The sequence below is a fragment of the Benincasa hispida genome, chromosome 11 (genome assembly GCF_009727055.1).
Source record: "Benincasa hispida cultivar B227 chromosome 11, ASM972705v1, whole genome shotgun sequence".
In the NCBI taxonomy this organism is placed as follows: Eukaryota; Viridiplantae; Streptophyta; class Magnoliopsida; order Cucurbitales; family Cucurbitaceae; genus Benincasa; species Benincasa hispida.
In genome coordinates this window covers 21,285,557-21,304,313 of record NC_052359.1, presented here as the reverse complement: position 1 = coordinate 21,304,313, position 18,757 = coordinate 21,285,557, and the positions used below count along the sequence as shown (strand labels likewise).

At 37.8% G+C, this 18,757-nt stretch overlaps 1 protein-coding gene across 1 annotated transcript; it reads left to right on the top strand.

Moving 5' to 3' along the window:
• The first annotated feature begins 2,290 nt into the window (after positions 1–2,290).
• Positions 2,291–8,313, top strand: LOC120091165 (leucine-rich repeat receptor-like serine/threonine-protein kinase BAM3). The gene is made up of 2 exons (XM_039049056.1): positions 2,291–5,300; positions 7,454–8,313. The coding sequence occupies exons 1-2, from the start codon at positions 2,735–2,737 to the stop codon at positions 7,888–7,890; spliced, it is 3,003 nt and encodes a 1,000-aa protein (XP_038904984.1). The 5' UTR covers positions 2,291–2,734; the 3' UTR covers positions 7,891–8,313.
• The last annotated feature ends 10,444 nt before the right edge of the window (positions 8,314–18,757 follow it).

Below are 18,757 nucleotides of genomic sequence, written 5' to 3'. Positions count from 1 at the left end.
AAACCCCATATAAATGATACACATGTTGCTGAAGACTTGAAAACAAAAAGAAATGAAAAGGTAATCAAAGATGCCCTTCACCAAAACTCATATTGTGGAGTCCCAAGGGCATGCATTGGCAATGGCCATTTGCTATTGCCATTGCTATTACCAAGAAAAGCAAAAGGGTGACCACAATTTTCTTTTGGGAGTGTTCATAAATGGTTCTTTAGATCACAGTGAGAAAGACACCCTACAAAGACAGTGACCCTTCAAAATGGAAGGCCCACAATTTGCATCTGCATGAAAGATAAGGACTTGTCATAAGGCACTCTTGCCTAAGTGCCCCTCTCTGAAAATCACAAACAAGTGGGGGTTTGCATCCAAATAACCCTCATATCTTAGGGCAATCATCTCAGCCATTATTGTGTATTTGTATTCCTCAATGTCTACTAAAATATTTACCCACTTATCACATACTCTTCTTACTTTGTAAGGTTCGATATTTCTCATCAACATCTCTATTGGCATTGATGACAAGACTCAACAAGAGATAGGTGACCAAGCTTGACCATAGCTTAAGGGGGTATTTGGGGTGCTGAATTAAATTATGAAGTCTGGAGTTAATATCTTGGAGTTAAGAAATTTGTGTTTAGGGTATAGAGTTGTGAAAATGGAGTTCTATGATAAATGTGTAAAAGAAAAAAATATGAAAAGATGGAATTCATCGATAAAGATGCAAATTTCAATAATGAATACTATTGAAGTTGTTGAAGTTGAGTTACTTAACACTGACTTATGAAGTTAGTGGGCCAAACACCCTCGAAGTGATAATCAATATAAATTAAAGAAATGACATCATAAGAGTTTGAACATGAGATACTAGACTATGGTACATTTAAACTTAGGCTACATTAAATTCTTATCCTTTATTTTGAAAACAGTTCTACTTTACTCGACTTTAATGATCATTTAAATTTGATAAATGAAGGGGAAACTCTGCATTAAAAGGAGGAAAAAGGGTACAACAACATGGATCCCAAAATGTAATTTTAAATTGTAGATGGCAAAAAAGAAAAAGAAAAACACTGTTTTCTATGCAAGAGGAGAAGGGAAGGAGGGATAGATGCAGTAGATTTTTCTCTGGCTCTTCCTTTTTTAAGAGGAAGATCAAAAGCAGATTTCATCTGCTCTGCTTTTGCTTTACAGCTCTCCCTTTAAGACTATTCCATCTTCTAATAAAGCTTTCAAATCCCACATTCTTTTACATGGATAATTGGTCCACTATTGTAGGGCAACTAGGAAGAAGGAATAAAGTTGAAGAAATCATTTGGAATTAGAAATATAAGCTAAGAGTAATTTCCCTCAATTAAAAAACTAAAATATAATAATAATAATAATAATAATAATAAGACCTCCCACTGACCTACTGGCTCCTTCTTCTTCCTCTGCTGCAGGCTGCATCCCTCCCATCATTATAGATTGATCATTCAACACCATTGTAATGATATATTAATAATCATCATCTTCTTCTTTTCCACCCACATGTTACCAAGTCATTATTATTTTAGTTCTGGTAAATATTTCTGCTACAAAAGTGGATAACTTTTACCATATGATCATTAAATACCCCCAAAAAAAACAAGAAAAAAAAAAGGATCGTGAACATGGTTTTGAATCATCTTCCTCGTGGCATTCTTTTTCTTGGCTTCTAAGAATATATTCCTTGTAGTCAGAATTTAAAGAAGTATAAGATTAGGAAGGAAACATCATTTGGCATAATTGGATTCTTGGGTTAAAAAAGTTTTATGTTTCACTCTCTTGAGATTCACCCATTTCAAAGAGAAATTATTGGATGCAACCAACATAATGATGGTTGTCTGGTTACGATTCTGTCATCGCGGGGAGGGGAAAAACATCATGTGGGAGTGACATTATGGTTGAGTTTGAGTTGAAGGCTATAATGTACAGAGGGCAGTACTGTCCTGAATCTTCTGGTTAATTTTCAGTTTGATAGGCTGATTTGGAAGAGTGAAAAAAAGAAGAGACAAAACTAAACATACAAGAGTCATTTACCAAAAGCTTGAGTACTGAACTATTTTTATTGATGGAAAGTGCAAATCCTTCAGTTCATATCTCTCTCATTCAAAGCAATAAAGAGCATCCTTTAATTAAAGCTAAAGGGTATTCTTGTCATATGAATAAAGAAAGAAAACAAAGCATTACCTTTGCTTTTTATTATATTTATTATATATATATATTTTTGTTTCTTTTCCTTTTTCCCTCCCCACCCCCCATTTGATCTTTTCTATTATCCAACGGCCATCTTTTAATTTGCATTTTGCTAGCTACATGTCTTTCTACAGAACCATCGTCTCTTCCCTTTTCTTCAGCCTCTTTTCCTCCTAGCTTTGCTAAAAGAAACTTGATATAGAGGAATTCAGAAAGCAAAGGAACCATTTTGTAGCAGAATTTCAACCTTGCATCTCTGTTCGAAAAGGAAAGAAAAGCAAATAAAAGAGAAGAAAGAAAAGGAGGGTCTTAATTTTTCTTACTTGTATTTGAAGACTCGTTTACTATGAACATGTTTGATTCCTTAAGCCCAAACACACTTGAAGAAGTTCAGCATATTATTCCACTATCTTTTCCTCCTCACTTTGCTGCAAAATATATAATTGCCAAGCTGCCTAAAACCCTTGGTCTTTCCTTCCTGTGCTTCCAAACTCAATTCCCTTGATACAATTTTGGGAAAAACATGTTTTTCCTTGTTTTTACATTCTTCTCACTTCTAGGCTTCTCTTCTTCCCACAGTTTGGTCAGTGATTTTCATGTTTTGCTTGCTCTCAAACAAGGGTTTGAATTCTCTGACTCTGCTGCACTAAGCACTTGGACTGCCTCAAACTTCAGCTCAGTTTGTACATGGGCTGGGATTCAGTGCTCTGATGGACGAGTTGTGTCGGTCAACTTGACAGATTTGAATCTTGGTGGCTCTGTTTCGCCGTTGATTTCAAGTCTTGACCAACTTACTGAGCTGTCTGTTGCAGGAAATAACTTCTCTGGTGGCATTGAAGTAGTGAATTTGGGTTATCTTCGATTCCTTAACATCTCAAACAACCAGTTTACTGGGACTCTGCACTGGAACTTTTCGAGCCTGCCGAACTTGGAGGTGTTGGATGCCTATAACAACAACTTCACTGCTCTTCTTCCCACAGAGATTTTGAATTTACAGAACCTCAAATACTTGGACCTTGGAGGTAACTTTTTCCATGGAAAAATCCCTGAAAGCTATGGCAGTTTAGAAGAGCTGCAATATCTTTCTCTTGCAGGAAATGATTTGGTTGGGAAAATCCCAGGAGCGTTAGGAAATCTCACAAATTTGAGAGAAATTTACTTGGCCCATTACAATGTTTTCGAAGGGGGGATTCCACCCGAGCTCGGGAAGTTGGCCAATTTGGTTATCATGGAAATTGCAGACTGCAGTTTGGACGGTCAAATTCCTCATGAACTGGGGAATTTGAAGTCCTTGAACACTCTATATTTGCATACAAATCTACTCTCAGGTTCAATTCCGAAGCAGTTAGGCAATCTTACAAACTTGGTCAATCTGGATCTCTCCAACAATGCACTCACAGGAGAAATCCCATCTGAGTTTGTTGAGCTCAAACAGCTCAACCTTTACAACCTCTTCATGAACAAGCTACACGGATCTATTCCAGACTACATAGCAGATTTGCCAAACTTGGAGACCTTGGACCTGTGGATGAACAATTTTACCGGCACAATCCCGAAGAATCTTGGCCAAAATGGGAGGCTTCAGCACCTCGATTTGTCGACAAACAAGCTCACAGGTACAATACCTGAGGGCTTGTGTTCATCAAACCAGCTGAAAATACTGATTCTGATGAACAACTTCCTGTTTGGGCCAATCCCTGAGGGTCTGGGGTCATGTACCAGTCTAACAAAAGTGAGGTTGGGGCAGAACTATCTGAATGGAAGCATTCCCAATGGCTTCATTTACTTGCCTCAGCTAAATTTAGCAGAGTTTCAGGACAATTACCTTTCAGGTACACTTTCTGAAAATGGGGAGAGTTCATCAACACCCATCAAATTAGGGCAACTTAATCTCTCTAACAATCTTCTCTCAGGAACTTTACCATCTTCGCTTTCTAATTTGTCTTCTCTGCAAATTCTCCTCCTCAATGGCAACCAGTTTTCTGGTACAATCCCTCCTTCCATTGGAGAACTCAATCAACTTCTAAAGCTTGATCTTAGCAGAAACTCACTTTCGGGTGAAATTCCACCTGAAATTGGGAATTGTATCCATCTCACTTACCTTGATTTGAGCAAGAACAACCTCTCTGGCCCAATTCCCCCTGAAATTTCAAATGCACATATTCTCAATTACCTCAACTTGTCGAGAAATCACCTAAATCAATCCCTACCGAAATCAATTGGGGCAATGAAGAGCCTGACGATTGCTGATTTCTCCTTCAACGATTTCTCCGGAAAGCTACCGGAATCAGGACAACTTGCCTTCTTCAATGCTTCATCCTTCGCCGGAAATCCTCAACTCTGCGGCTCTCTCCTCAACAATCCCTGCAACTTTGCAACAACAACAACAAAACCAGGAAAAACTCCGACGTATTTCAAGCTAATCTTCGCCCTCGGCCTATTAATTTGCTCTCTAGTGTTCGCCATAGCGGCAGTTGTCAAAGCGAAATCATTCAAACGAAACGGATCAAGTTCATGGAAAATGACCTCATTCCAAAAGCTTGATTTCACCGTCTACGACGTCTTGGAGTGCGTGAAAGACGGCAATGTGATCGGAAGAGGCGGCGCCGGCATCGTCTACCACGGGAAAATGCCGAATGGAGTTGAAATCGCAGTGAAGAAACTTCTAGGGTTCGGCCCTAATAGTCACGACCATGGATTCCGAGCCGAAATCCAAACCCTAGGCAACATTCGACACCGAAACATCGTAAGATTACTCGCATTCTGCTCCAATAAAGAGACAAACCTCCTCGTATATGAATACATGAGGAACGGAAGCTTAGGCGAAGCACTCCACGGCAAAAAAGCCTCGTTTCTCGGATGGAATTTGAGATACAAAATCGCCATTGAAGCCGCCAAAGGTCTCTGCTACCTCCACCACGATTGCTCTCCACTAATCGTCCACCGAGACGTGAAATCGAACAACATTCTCTTGAATTCCAACTTCGAAGCTCACGTCGCCGATTTCGGATTGGCGAAGTTCATGTTCGACGGCGGCGCATCGGAATGCATGTCGGTGATCGCCGGATCTTACGGCTATATCGCTCCTGGTACGTCTTTTCTTTTCTTTTTCGTTTTTTTCATTTGCCTTTTTCGATTTTCAAATTTGAAGAATTTTATTTTTGCTATTTTATTATTATTTTGAATTATCTTCTTTTCTCCGATTTGGGTCGTTACAGTGTTAGTTAAGTTAGTTAATTACTAAAATGCTTTTGGTGGGCCATGTTGATTGGATTAGTCAATGCCAGCCGTCCGATTGTCGCTGCTAAGAAAATCCAAGGGCAGTGATTGACAATGACCTTAGAAAGATTATGGATTCAAATAAATAAAACTCATTTTATTTCAAAACAAATTAAGGCATATTGTTGTTTATTTATTTATTTGGAAAGATTCTTATTTGAAAATCTTAACTAAAATCTATAAATAGAAATAGAAGTTTGAAAACTACTTTCTAGGGTTACTTTGACATTTGTTTAAAGAGTTGTTGTAATAATTTTAATTTTTTTCCCATTTTATGTTTGTTTATTAAGTAATTTCCTTTCCTTTATAATTTAAATAATAAAATCGTAATCAATTTCTTAAAAAAAAAAATCTAAAATAATAATTTCATTTAGAGTATCCACCTGGCATTCATTATATTCATTATAATCATTATTAAAGTTCATAAACATCGTCTTGTCCGACCATAAGATTATTCTAATTAATTATAAAATTTATAAATCAAATTAAGTTATTACATAAATACAAGGAAAATTTGAAAACTTTACCTTTTAAGATTCAAAGAAAGTGAGAGTACTAATTCAAATGAAGTGGAAAAAAAAAAAAAGGAGACCTCAACCCATAAAAAAGAAAAATAAAAGAGTATATATTTAAAATCCGAATTCTGGGGAGTGCTAAAGTGACAGGCGGGTGAACTGTGACATATTAAGAAGAGTAGAATTTTTTAGGAAGACGCACCATGAAAAATTAAAAAGAAAAAAAAATATATATATATTAAACAGTATTTCTGAATTCTGTGCCAAAGAGACAAGTAGTAACGGGGGCCCACCCGACAAATGGTCAGATCAGATCAGAATCTGACGGCTCTGATTTAATCATCAGACTGTCAACTGATGGGTAACATAATACAAGCTCAGAGTCCCTTTTGAAAGTTCAACCATTCTCCATCTGGGCCCCACATTACTAAAGGAAAAAAAAGAAAAAGAGAAAACTAAATTTAATATTTTGTCTAATAAATATTAAAATTTAGGTATTATATTTGTTAACAGTAAAATTTTAAAAAATACCTAATAAATTGTTGAATCTTATAATTAAAAAAAGGTTTCAAACAAAAAATCTTATTATAAAAAATATATGACGTAAACTCATTTGAAAAAGATGCAACTTTAATTCAAAATTTCAATTTTAAAAAATCATTAAAGATTCATTCAAAATTTAAATTTTAAAAAAACCATTAAAAGATTCTTTAGAAAATCATTAAAAAATTTAACATAACGACAAAAATATAGAGCTTAAGAATTAATGTTTAAAAGACATATATCACAAGATTCTCAATAGTTTAGAAAAAATTGAATAAATTTATTTATAAATATAGTAAAATTTATTATCTATTAGTAATAGATACTAATACAAATAGATAATGATGTTTTGTTATATTTAAAAATATTTTTAACAGTTATATCATTTAAAATAATTAAAAGTTTTAAGATTAAATTTAAAATTTCATGTTTATATTATTGTTATGATTATTATTATCATTTTTTTTAAGAATTGTGTTTATATTTTTTAGATTGGTTCTATTTTTATTTTTATTTTTTTTGGGAAAAATCTATAGTCTATCTTTTTAAAATTCTACAGAAATTCTACGTTCACAAATTAATTTAAAATAACTTTTTATAGTATATTTTTAAAAATTTTACAAAAATTCTTTGTTAATTGTTAAAATGCCACGTTCACAACTTAATTTAAAAGAAAATTTTTCTCTTTATAATTAATATATCTATTTTATATGATAATTGTTGGTTTATATAGCTCACGATGGGCTTACATGATAATTAACTATGTTACTATGATAAATTTAGACATTGATGCAATGATGGTAGTAATTACTTGTGATTATAGTCATAAATATTTTTCAAGTCCATCTTTTTTTTTTTTTAAATGTCAATGATGTATATATTAATACTACTTTTTATCTTTGTAGAATATGCATACACGTTGAGAGTCGACGAGAAAAGTGATGTGTATAGTTTTGGAGTCGTGCTATTAGAGCTTTTGACAGGACGTCGACCAGTTGGAGATTTTGGAGACGGAGTGGTTGATATAGCTCAATGGTGCAAAAGAGCTCTAACAAATGGCGAAAATGAAAACGACATCATTTGCATAGTTGACAAAAGGGTAGGAATGATACCCAAAGAGGAAGCAAAACACTTATTCTTCATAGCGATGTTATGCGTGCAAGAGAACAGCGTGGAAAGACCAACAATGAGGGAAGTGGTTCAAATGTTGGCTGAGTTTCCTCACCAATCTCCCAACTGTTTCCAATCTTCCTCTTCTTCTTCTTCTCCTTGTCAAAAATTGAAGAATGGCGGAAAGGAAAGAGAACACCAGTCAAAATCCAAACCAGATCTTTTAGTTTAAGAGGAAAAAGAGTGATGATTTTTTCTTTTTTCTTTTAATTTTTAGTCATTAGGGTTTTATCAATATATAGGTTTATATTGGGGTTTAGTTTCATATGTTTTCCTTTTTTTTTTTTTTTTTAAGCTTTAGAATTTTGTGTGTTAAATGGGTTGTTTTGATATATGTAAAGGTTTTTTTAAGTTGAGTACTTTTGGCTAAGAAAATTAGTTAGTGGTAGCTAGAAGGAAATTTGAGGGGGGGAAAAGAGTAGAAAGAAAGTGGGGATGGGGATGAGAGAAATAAACTGAAATTAAAAGAGTGCACATCTTTTGAAGTAATGGGTGGAGAGGCAAAATGCAAGCATCAATGGGGTCTTGCACATTAGCCCTTGACTTTGTATCATAATTTGATCCTAGTCATCAATACATATAACATTATTAAAAATTCTCTCTCTCACTCTCTCTTATGATTTTGGGGTATGATTACAAGTTATATTATTATCTCTAATCTGGATTATATGATATTTCTTTCACTCTTCCATGATCTAAGTCATGAATACATGTTATGTCATCATTATTATTTTCACTCTAAATAAAGTCAACGAAGTGAGTGTGTAATATAATGGAGAGGTTAGGTTATAAGTAACTTTTAGTTCTATATGTTTCTTTGATGATTTCAATTTAGATCTATATCTTTGAACAAATTATTACTATTTGTATTCTATGGTAAAACATTTTATTATAAAATAGATGGATTATAAGTATTATTATACTAATAATTGACAACCTCATTGTTATACAAAAAAAAAAATTCCAAATCGACAACTACATTGAGAAGTACTTTTTCTTTCCTCAAACAACATTACATTTTTTATTCACAAAAGAATGAATACATAAAAGTGAAATAGTATTAAATAATAACACAAGGATTAAAGACGTCAAAGTGAGTATAGTTCAACTAACATACTGTATTTGTTAGCGACCAAGAGGTTGTAGTCAAAATCATCCCACATTTGTTGCACTAAAGAAAATTAGAAACTAAATTGTTGTTACACGATGTTTCAGAGAAATGCGTTTTGTGGAGTTGAACTTGTGTTGATGTAGATTTGATGTGCACGTGGTTCAATCTCTAATACTTGATCCTCTAATTCTCTCTCAATTGAATGTATATGCTTGGTTTGAGGAAACAGAGTGCGTGCTGTTCTTGAAGTTGAAGTCTTGGGAGACTTTTGTGTCTTTAGGAGACTTGTATCTTCAAAGAGTGTTCAGTTTCAGGAGTCAAAATTCTTCTTCTTGTTGGGAGAATTATTTCTAGGCTCTTTGGAGTGCAAAATTGACAACCCCTTCAAATGAAGGAGAACTTCTCTATTTATAGAGTTCTCTAGTGGGCTTTGTGGGTTTGGGATTGGTTGGTCCATGAACCTGAAGGAAAGGAATTCTTCATGGAATCGTGTGAACGTCATGCATTTGTGATTCAATTTTGAAACCAATGAAATAACAGAGAAGAATATACATTCAAAATGCAAGTGATAGGATAAACATTATAGATCAAGCTTATAAGCGTGCCATTCTATTGGGAGGAAAGGAAGAAGGACTTACCCTTGAAGAAAACCCTTTATCGTATTTCCTCTCCAAAGGTCGTGAACACAACACTGGCCAAACGCAACAATGTTGAAGGAACTCTTATACAAGAGTATCTTTGAATGGAAGCGGATCTTTCCAAAAGCATTGTGACAAAATTACCACATTTACATTCAAATAAATAGATATGCATCAAACTATAAATTATCGACATGCTTAAAGATAAATAAACAAGATAACAAGAGAACTTACCAGTTGAAAACTCTATTCAAAGCAAAAATCTTGCTCTCTCCATGAACAGAAGGCTATCGTTCAGCAACACTCGATCGTCTACATGAACGAACTCCACATGAATAGAAGAAGAATGGGGACAAAACCACCACTTGAAACCCTTAGTATTCTCGGAGTGAGAATCTAAAGAGTGGGCTCTGTTCGGATTTGGTAGAGGGTCGGAGGAACAAGCAAGTGGAAGAAAGTCACGTCTATCGTATAGATAAGATGTTTGATCATTTAGGTGAGGTATACGATCGTGTAGGAAAAGGTAGGCAATCGTCTATATGATCGTTTAGTAAAGCTTGGGTGCTAGACGATCGTTTATCAAAAGGTAGGTGATCGTTTAGAAAGAAGCGCATGTGTGTAAGTGATCGTGTAGTAAAAAGTGAGCTATCGTATAGTCTCTCAATTCACTAAGCGATATAATGCAAACACCTCGTGAGCAATTAACCGTTTATTTTGCAAAATGAAAACAATTTTCATTTTATTCTTCAATTACGAAAAACGAATGGAACTTCCCACTAACACATGGCTATGGAGAAAACGGCGGTCAATTATCCCATAACTGTCCAATTAATAATAATAAATATAATCATATTATATTCATTAACCTATAGTTTAATATCACATATCAACCATAGCATTTTCTCCTCTACTAGATATAAATCATATTTATATTCAGTTTCCTCCAATTAATGTATCTCATACATAAAGTTAATCATATCATATATAATTAACCAGTTCAATCATATCATATATAATCGAACTCCCTCTTATCAATTTGAATATTTCAAATGAACCCAAAAACTGATTCTCAACTTGAATCCAAGCTACCAAGGGGACCTTATGGACCTATGGCTCGAAGCTCCAACGGTACGTGAATAACTGACTAAACTCTTTAGCCACAAGATCCACCATTCGTTAACTGCCAGGCATTCCACTAAAGACGATAGCTGAACTCTTCTTACCACAAATATATTTCTATGTCTATCGGATATAACCAATCATTAGTATGATAACACTTCATAGATGCTCGTAAGTATAGTTGGGCCAATTTTTCATTTTGCCCCTATAGTTACATCTAACTCCTTAAATACCACTAATCCCTCTAATGAATAATACAACATAGTCCTACTATGTGTGAATACCTCTTGGTCCATGAGAAGGTGTGTGGTACCACATCGTTCAAGCCCCGGGATTAACCCTTAAGGGAACATCTATCTACCTTCCCCTGCTTCGGGGAAGGAGTGAATTCCATCTTGTGTAGCTGAGTTCCCAACTCCTAAATCAGATGAATCCCCAAAGTGGTAGGTTTGAGTCGATGACCTGGCCACTCGCACCCATGCAAATCAAAGAACCGCCCTAAATGGCAGGAGTTCCCAATTCACTCAAGATTGAGGTCATGTTACCTATGGTCATCCTAGTGAAGTGAAGTCACTATCGTGAATGGCATTATATAACGAGACGTTAATACTTCGTGGTCAGGTCTTATACAAACTCTTTGTATAGGACGTCCCTACTTGTATGTCCCCACACGAATGATTAGGATCAGATCATCTGTAGTAAGTCACAACACTTGTAACTATTCCACAAAATGGGCTGCATCCATAGCGTTACCAGGATAAGGTTTCCTTCCTATATCCATATACTACAGACCATTTTGGTTATCACTTAAGACATGATCTACTTATATATCACCACATACATGCTTATGTTACATAATGACACTGGAGATTTTAGTTTATTGGTTTGTGGTAAAGCAAATAAAACATCCAATGTGCAAAGTCAGGTAGTGAAGAAAATATCATATATTATACATCACAAGCGTTCGTACAAAATGTGTTTACAAACTACAAGACACGAGACTTTAGAGCATCATCCCTAACAATCTCCCACTTGTCCTAAAGCGAGTGGGATATACAAAAACTAGTACAAAACAATAAAATAGGGCACTAAGGCCCAGTATAAGAAAATCTCCCACTTGCCCTAGTCTAGCCGCGGGCAGTTCCGTAGATCCATGCTCTGAAGGTGACCCTCAAACACTGTAGCCGTGAGAGTCTTTGTAAACGAGTCAGCAACGTTGTGCTNCCGTAGATCCATGCTCTGAAGGTGACCCTCAAACACTGTAGCCGTGAGAGTCTTTGTAAACGAGTCAGCAACGTTGTGCTACAAAGCGATGACGATCATGTCCCATCAATGCACTATCTTGCCGATCAGGTGATACTTCTGCTCTATGTGTTTGCCGCGCCTGTGACTCCTGGGCTCCTTAGAGTTCACCACAGCACCACTATTGTCACAATAGAGGGTGATAGGCCTAGACATATCTGGAACAACTTCCAACTCTGTCAGGAACTTCTTGAGCTAGACGACCTCCTTAGCAACTTCGCAACCACTACATACTCGGCCTCCATCATGGGTCGGCGATGCACCCCTGCTTAGTGCTTCAGCACATTACAACTCCTTCGTTAAGAGTAAAAACTGACCCTGAAGTGGATTTCCAAGAGTCCCTATCAGTCTGAAAGTCAGAATCTGTGTATCTAGTAAGGATCAAATCCCTAGATCCATACACGAGCATGTAGTCCCTCGTTCTCTGAAGATACTTAAGGATGTTCTTAGCTGTGGTCCAGTGACCCTGCCCTGGGTTAGACTGATACCTACTGACTATTTCTACAACATAGTAGATGTCTGGCCTAGTACAGAGCACCGCATACATCAAATTGCCAACGATAGATGCATGTGGGACCCGTCTCATTTTCTCAATCTCTTGAGGTGTCTTAGGACACATGTCTTTAGACAAAGTGACTCCATGCCTAAATGCCAGTAGGCCTCTTTTGGAGTCTTGCATCATGTACTTGAGCAACATCTTGTCAATGTACAATGCCTGAGACAACGTTAGCACTTTCTTTATGATCTTGAAAGATCTGTATACCCAGAACAAATTGATCCTATCCAAATCTTTCATTGGAATTGGGTCGCTAGCCAGTTCTTAATTGCAGTCAGTAGACCTACATCATTCCCAATGAGTAGGATATCGTCTACATATAACACTAAGAAAACTACTGAACCGTTGACGATCTTCTTGTAGACACAAGGTTCATCAACGTTTGGTTAAAGCCATACGATTTAATCGCAGTATCAAATCGAATATTCCAAGATCTAGAAATCTGTTTCAGCCTATAAATGGACCGATTTAGTTTGCAAACTTTTTGCTCTTGACCATGGGCAATGAATCCCTCGGGCTGCAACATGTAAATGGTCTCCACAAGATTGCCATTCAGAAAGGCCGTCTTGACATCCATTTGCCAAATCTCATAATTATAATAAGCGGAAATGGACAGAAGGATGCATATTGACTTTAACATGGCAACAGGCGAGAAAGTCTCCTCATAGTCGACTCCCTCCACGTGGGTATAACCCTTTGCCACAAGTCGAGCCTTAAAGGTTTGCACCTTCCCATCGACTCCCCGTTTCCTCTTGTAGATCCATTTACAACCTATAGGTCTTATCCCATCAGGCTGATCTACAAGATCCCATACTGAGTTGAAATACATCGACTCCATCTCGAGATCCATGGCTTTGATCCATTCATCTCAATCTATATTCTCCATTGCCTTCTGATAAGACAACGGATCCTCAACGTCGCCATCGGCTACCATAGCCAGGATTTTCGTGAAACCCAGATAGCGAATGAGCGGGTTCACAACCCTCCGACTACGTCGAGGTTCCCTCAACTCTTGAGATGGAACTGACCTACCAAATGAACTATCATCAACAACTCTTGCTGATGAAGCAGGTCCTTCAACAACTCTTGTTGAAGTTTCAATAGTTTTGTTGGAAAGCTCACGTAACACGATTTTACTACGTGGACTGTGCTTCCTAATATGATCATCCTCTAGGAAAGTAGCATTCGTTGAAACAAACACCCCATTTTTCAAAGGATCATAAAAATAACCCCTTCGTGTACCTTTTGGGTAGCCTACAAAAAGGCATAACCTCGACCGTAGTTCCAACTTCTTAGGATTTGCCTCAAGCACATGTTCTGGGTTAAGGAACTTAAATATGAGAATTCCATGAGCGGGTTTAGATCGCTCTGATTTTCATAGTGACCGGAATATAAACGATATACATTCTAAAATAACAGTTATGCATAATAAAACTCAACAACAACATGCTCAGTATATAATAAAGCATAGAAAAGGGGTTCATTACTAGAGGAAGACGATCTTCGAATGTATGAACCCACAACAGCAGAAGAACACCATCGATCTACCAGCACCCCGACAAGTCTTTTGTCTGACACTACACGATCTGAACATACACAAACAAGAAGATGGGAACAACACCACCAATAGGAGACCCAGGTATCCTAGCTGTCAAAAACCTAGAGAGTGGGCTCTAGTGAGTTTGGTAATTGATGACATGCAGAAATGCATGTCATCTTGGCCTTTTACTTAGAATTATGAGGGCTGTTAAGCAGAATATGTGGCAATTATGCTAAGAATTCATGAGAAAATGAGCTTGCGTTGTCCAACATTAAGAATCTCGGACAACCCAATATTATGCGTTATTAGGCATTCAATTGTCTATTTTTGTAGCTAACGCAAGAAGTGGACAAAAACGCGGAAATCAGACTATCGCATAAACGACCCCGCATGCGGAGAAACTCTCACATCACAAAGGCGAACGTGTTCGATCAATGCATGGGTGTTGCGGTAATCAGTTTCATGCTTCCATCGCATGAGAGTTGCGAACGTCAAGCGATTGCGATCATCGTGTAGAAGTTGCGGTATTAAGAGAATGCGACCACTGAATGATTGTGGCTACACGATAACGCATGATAATGGGATCAATGCAAGGTTGGTGGAATGAACGCATCAACGCATCTACCTTGGGAAATCAAAAGATGATGTTGACATTTCACCTACCATGCGTTTGGCAACAAGAGGTTAAAAAGGAATAGACACAGCAAAATGTCAGAATCAGAGCAGTCCATTAATGCTAATCGGTGATCCAGACTCTATATAAAGAAGTCGATGAGCAGAAATTTCAAGCTTATTCAGGGTTTTCAACCCAAGGTTGAATCAAGGTTTTCGCTTGAGGTTCGCCTAGGGCAGATCCTTGTGATCCAGACAATGCGTGAGAGGAAGCTTGAGAGTTCTTCACCTCCTTCATCCATTCCGAGTGACGATCGAAACCTTCGACTGGAGCTAGATCTCAGGAGAGTCAGCTCTACCACCCATCCATTGCACCACCGACAGCCTTAACGCACATCCGCTGGAAGCAACTCTTTGCTTCCAGCCGGTCATTTCATTTTCCCTTCTTTTCTTATATTGTATTGTATACATTTTGTGATTAAGGAATTAATACATGATGTGTTCAATGTATTTCTGTGTTTCCTTCGACTCCATCTCCATCTCTTTTACTTAGCATCTTTAACTTCATTGCATCACTTAGTGAGATTGCTAGAGTATCGCATACTTAGTCATGTGGATTAGGGATATGAAACATGTAGCAAACCACCAGAAGGTGTGAGTTGCATGAGTGTGTGAGAAAACCTTATTTGCTTAGTGTGAAGCTGTAGCATGCTTGTCCATGAGTAGAGTTAGCAACAACTAACTGCCCGAGAGGGTAAGTGGTTGGTCGCATTAAGCAATGTAAGCAAGTATTCACTAGGAATAGGAATAATCTTACGTTAGCTAAGTTCATGCGGTTACCTTTTCATCTAGCTACAAGTCCCTAGGTTCGACCTCGGATTACCGGAGAGACTTGCGTTCGCATTATACTTGGCGTGAGTGCAAGAAAACTTGTGACAGGATGCATGGTCATCGCATACATTTGTTAACGTATATTCATTCCAACGCATGACCATCGATGCATGACTATCAACGCATACCTTAAAAACATGCATTGCGTATTGCATCCAAAGGATTTTAGTTGTCGAGTAATTGACATCTAATTTTCCGTCATCAAGTCTTTGGCGTCGTTGCCGAGGACTTGGCAGCTAATTGTTTGTTGAGTTTTGTGTCTCTGCAGGCAAACTTTCTATCTTGGGCATATTGTAGCTTGTACAAAAGGCTGCAAACAATATTGAAGTGTAGGCGATGCGCTGAAAGCCAGTATTGACCCCAAGGTAGAAGGGCAATCAGTCGCATGAGTTGAAGGCAGTTCTAAGCACATGGCAGCGATATGCACCCAATAATTGCCGGAAGTTCCAATGGTCAAGGCAACTTAACCCAAGCAGTTGAAAGCCATCTCTTGCATGGAAGACTCCTTGCAGTGACAACACTCCTATTTTTCCAGGACGTCTTCTACTTTATCTTTAACTTGCTTTCTCAGTTTAGGTTATTTTTATTTTTTATTGTTATTCTGGATAAATGGCTGCTTCCTTGGTTGTCGTACGATTGTTCCTTGCAGGTGCTACTATAAGTCTCCTCGGTGCGCAGTTTAATAGAAGAATTCCTTTCATCCTTCAATGCATGGCTTCGATCGCGTGAATTCCAATGCATAATCGCATGTGTTGTTCTGCCTAAGGTTCTTTTCTTGTTATCCTTTATGCATTATCCTTTTGAAATTCTTTCTTTCCTGATTGCGTTGTTTTGCGATGTTTCTATGATGGTACGTATAATTCACCGCATCTTTTAACTAATCGCCGCAAGGCACTCCTTACTTTTAGTAGCTTCTTCAAATTTTGAAAGTCTTAAGTTTTATTTTGAGCAAACCTTCGCTCAAATGTTTGTTACCGCATTCTTGTAATTTTGTTTTTAGCTTTGCAGTGAGAACGCTGCCAACCTCTAAGTTTGGGGGTGGCAGCGGTCTTGGAGAATTGCGTTCATTACATTGCGGTTTTTAGAAAAAAAAACGAAGAGAATTTTGAGAATAATAACTCCACTGTCAACGCAATGGGAAACCCATGTTGATAAGACTTAAGTTGTGAAAGGTACTCATCCGTAGTTAGATGTCCGCATGACACACGTGGGGGCAAGCCAAAACTAAGTGAGTTGCCAGGATCAACGCATACGCGCAACTCCTTTGTCCGGCGCAAGCCAAAACAAGCAAGACAAGAGTTGAGTTGAATATAGAACGCAACCGTAGTTAGATGCCCGCATGACACACGTAGGGGTAAGCCAAAACGAAGGGTGTAACCAGGTTCAACGCTGCATTTGAATAAGTCATCGCAAATTTTGAAGTGATTTGAACGAACGCATTCTCAAAAGCTAAATGCAAAGTTGCGATGAATGAGTAAAAAGTTTTTGAGCAAAGGCTTGCAGATCTAAACTTAGAAAATATCTTTTTGAAGAAGCAACCAAAGTGGAGGAGAGCATTGCGACAATGGTCAGAGGTGTGTGTAAATTATATTCTGAGAAGCTGGTCATCGCAAAGGACAACAAGAAGGTGAGTTAGAATTTCTTGAGTATAACGCATGCTTGAGGACAAGCATGATTTTAAGTTTGGGGGTGTGATGACATGCAGAAATGCATGTCATCTTAGGCCTTTTACTTAGAAATATGAGGGCTGTTAAGCAGAATATGCGGCATTTATGCTAGGAATTCATGAAAAAATGAGCTTGCATTGTCCAGCATTAAGAATCTCGGCTAACCCAATATTATGCGTTATTATGCATTCAATTATCTATTTTTGTAGCTAAAGCAAGAAGTGGACAAAAACGTGGAAACCGGACTACCGCATAGACGACCGCATGCGAAGAAACTCTCCATCGCAAAGGCGAACGTGTTCGATCAATGCATGGGTGTTGCGGTAATCAGCCGCATGTGTCCATCGCAAAACGTCAACATTCATTTTTGCGATTGTTCCCAAGCGTGACTGCTGTTGATGCGTTCATTCCACCAACCTTGCGTTGATCCCATTATCATGCATTATCGGGTAACCGCATCATTCAGTGGCCGCATTCGCTTAATACTGCAACTTTCTACACAATGACCACAATCGCTTGACGATCGCAACCTCATGCGATGGACACATTGCGGCTGATTACCGCAACACCCATGCATTGATCGAACACGTTCGCCTTTGCGATGGAGAGTTTCTTCGCATGCGGTCGTCTATGCGGTAGTCGGTTTCCACGTTTTTGTCCACTTCTTGCTTTAGCTACAAAAAATAGATAAATTGAATGCATAATAACGCATAATATTGGGTTAGCCGAGATTCTTAATGCTTGGAACAATGCAAGCTCATTTTTTTCATGAATTCCTAGCATAAAAGCCGCCATATTGCTTAACAGCCCTCATATTTCTAAGTAAAAGGCCTAAGATGACATCATCTGCATGTCATCACACCCCCAAACTTAAAATCATGCTTGTCCTCAAGCATGCGTTATACTCAAAAATTCTAACTCACCTTCTGTTGTCCTTTGCGATTACCAGCTTCTCAGAATATAATTACAACACTCTCTGACCATTGTCGCAATGCTCTCCTCCACTTTGGTTGCTTCTTCAAAAAGATATTTTTCTAAGTTTAGATCTGCAAGCCTTTGCCTCAAAAAACTTTTTACTCTTCATCGCAACTTTGCATTTAGCTTTTGAGAATGCGTTCGTTCAAATCACTTCAAAAATTTGCGATGACTTATTCAAAATGCAGCGTTGACCTGGTTACACCCCTTCGTTTTGGCTTACCCCTAACGTGTTGCATGCGGGCATCTAACTACGGTTTGCGTTCTATATTCAATCCAACCTTGTCTTGCTTGTTTTGGCTTGCGCCGGACAAAGGAGTTGCGCGTATGCGTTGATCCTGGCACTCACTTAGTTTTTGGCTTGCCCCCACGTGTGTCATGCGGACATCTAACTACGGATGAGTACCTTTCACAACTTAAAGTCTTATCAACATGGGTTTCCCATTGCGTTGACAGTGGAGTTATTATTTCAAATCTCTTCGTTTTTTTTTTTTTTTTAAAAACCGCAATGTAAAGGAACGCAATTCTCCAAGACCGCTGCCACCCCACTTAGAGGTTGGCAGCGTTCTCACTGCAAAGTGCTAAAACAAAATTATCTAAGAATGCGGTAAAAAACATTTGATCGCGA

Coding starts and splice junctions, on each gene's coding strand:
- LOC120091165 (XM_039049056.1), top strand. CDS start 2,735: ATGTTTTTCCTTGTTTTTACATTCTTCTCACTTCTAGGCTTCTCTTCT. Junction 5,301..7,453: donor TTACGGCTATATCGCTCCTG/GTACGTCTTTTC, acceptor TTATCTTTGTAG/AATATGCATACACGTTGAGA.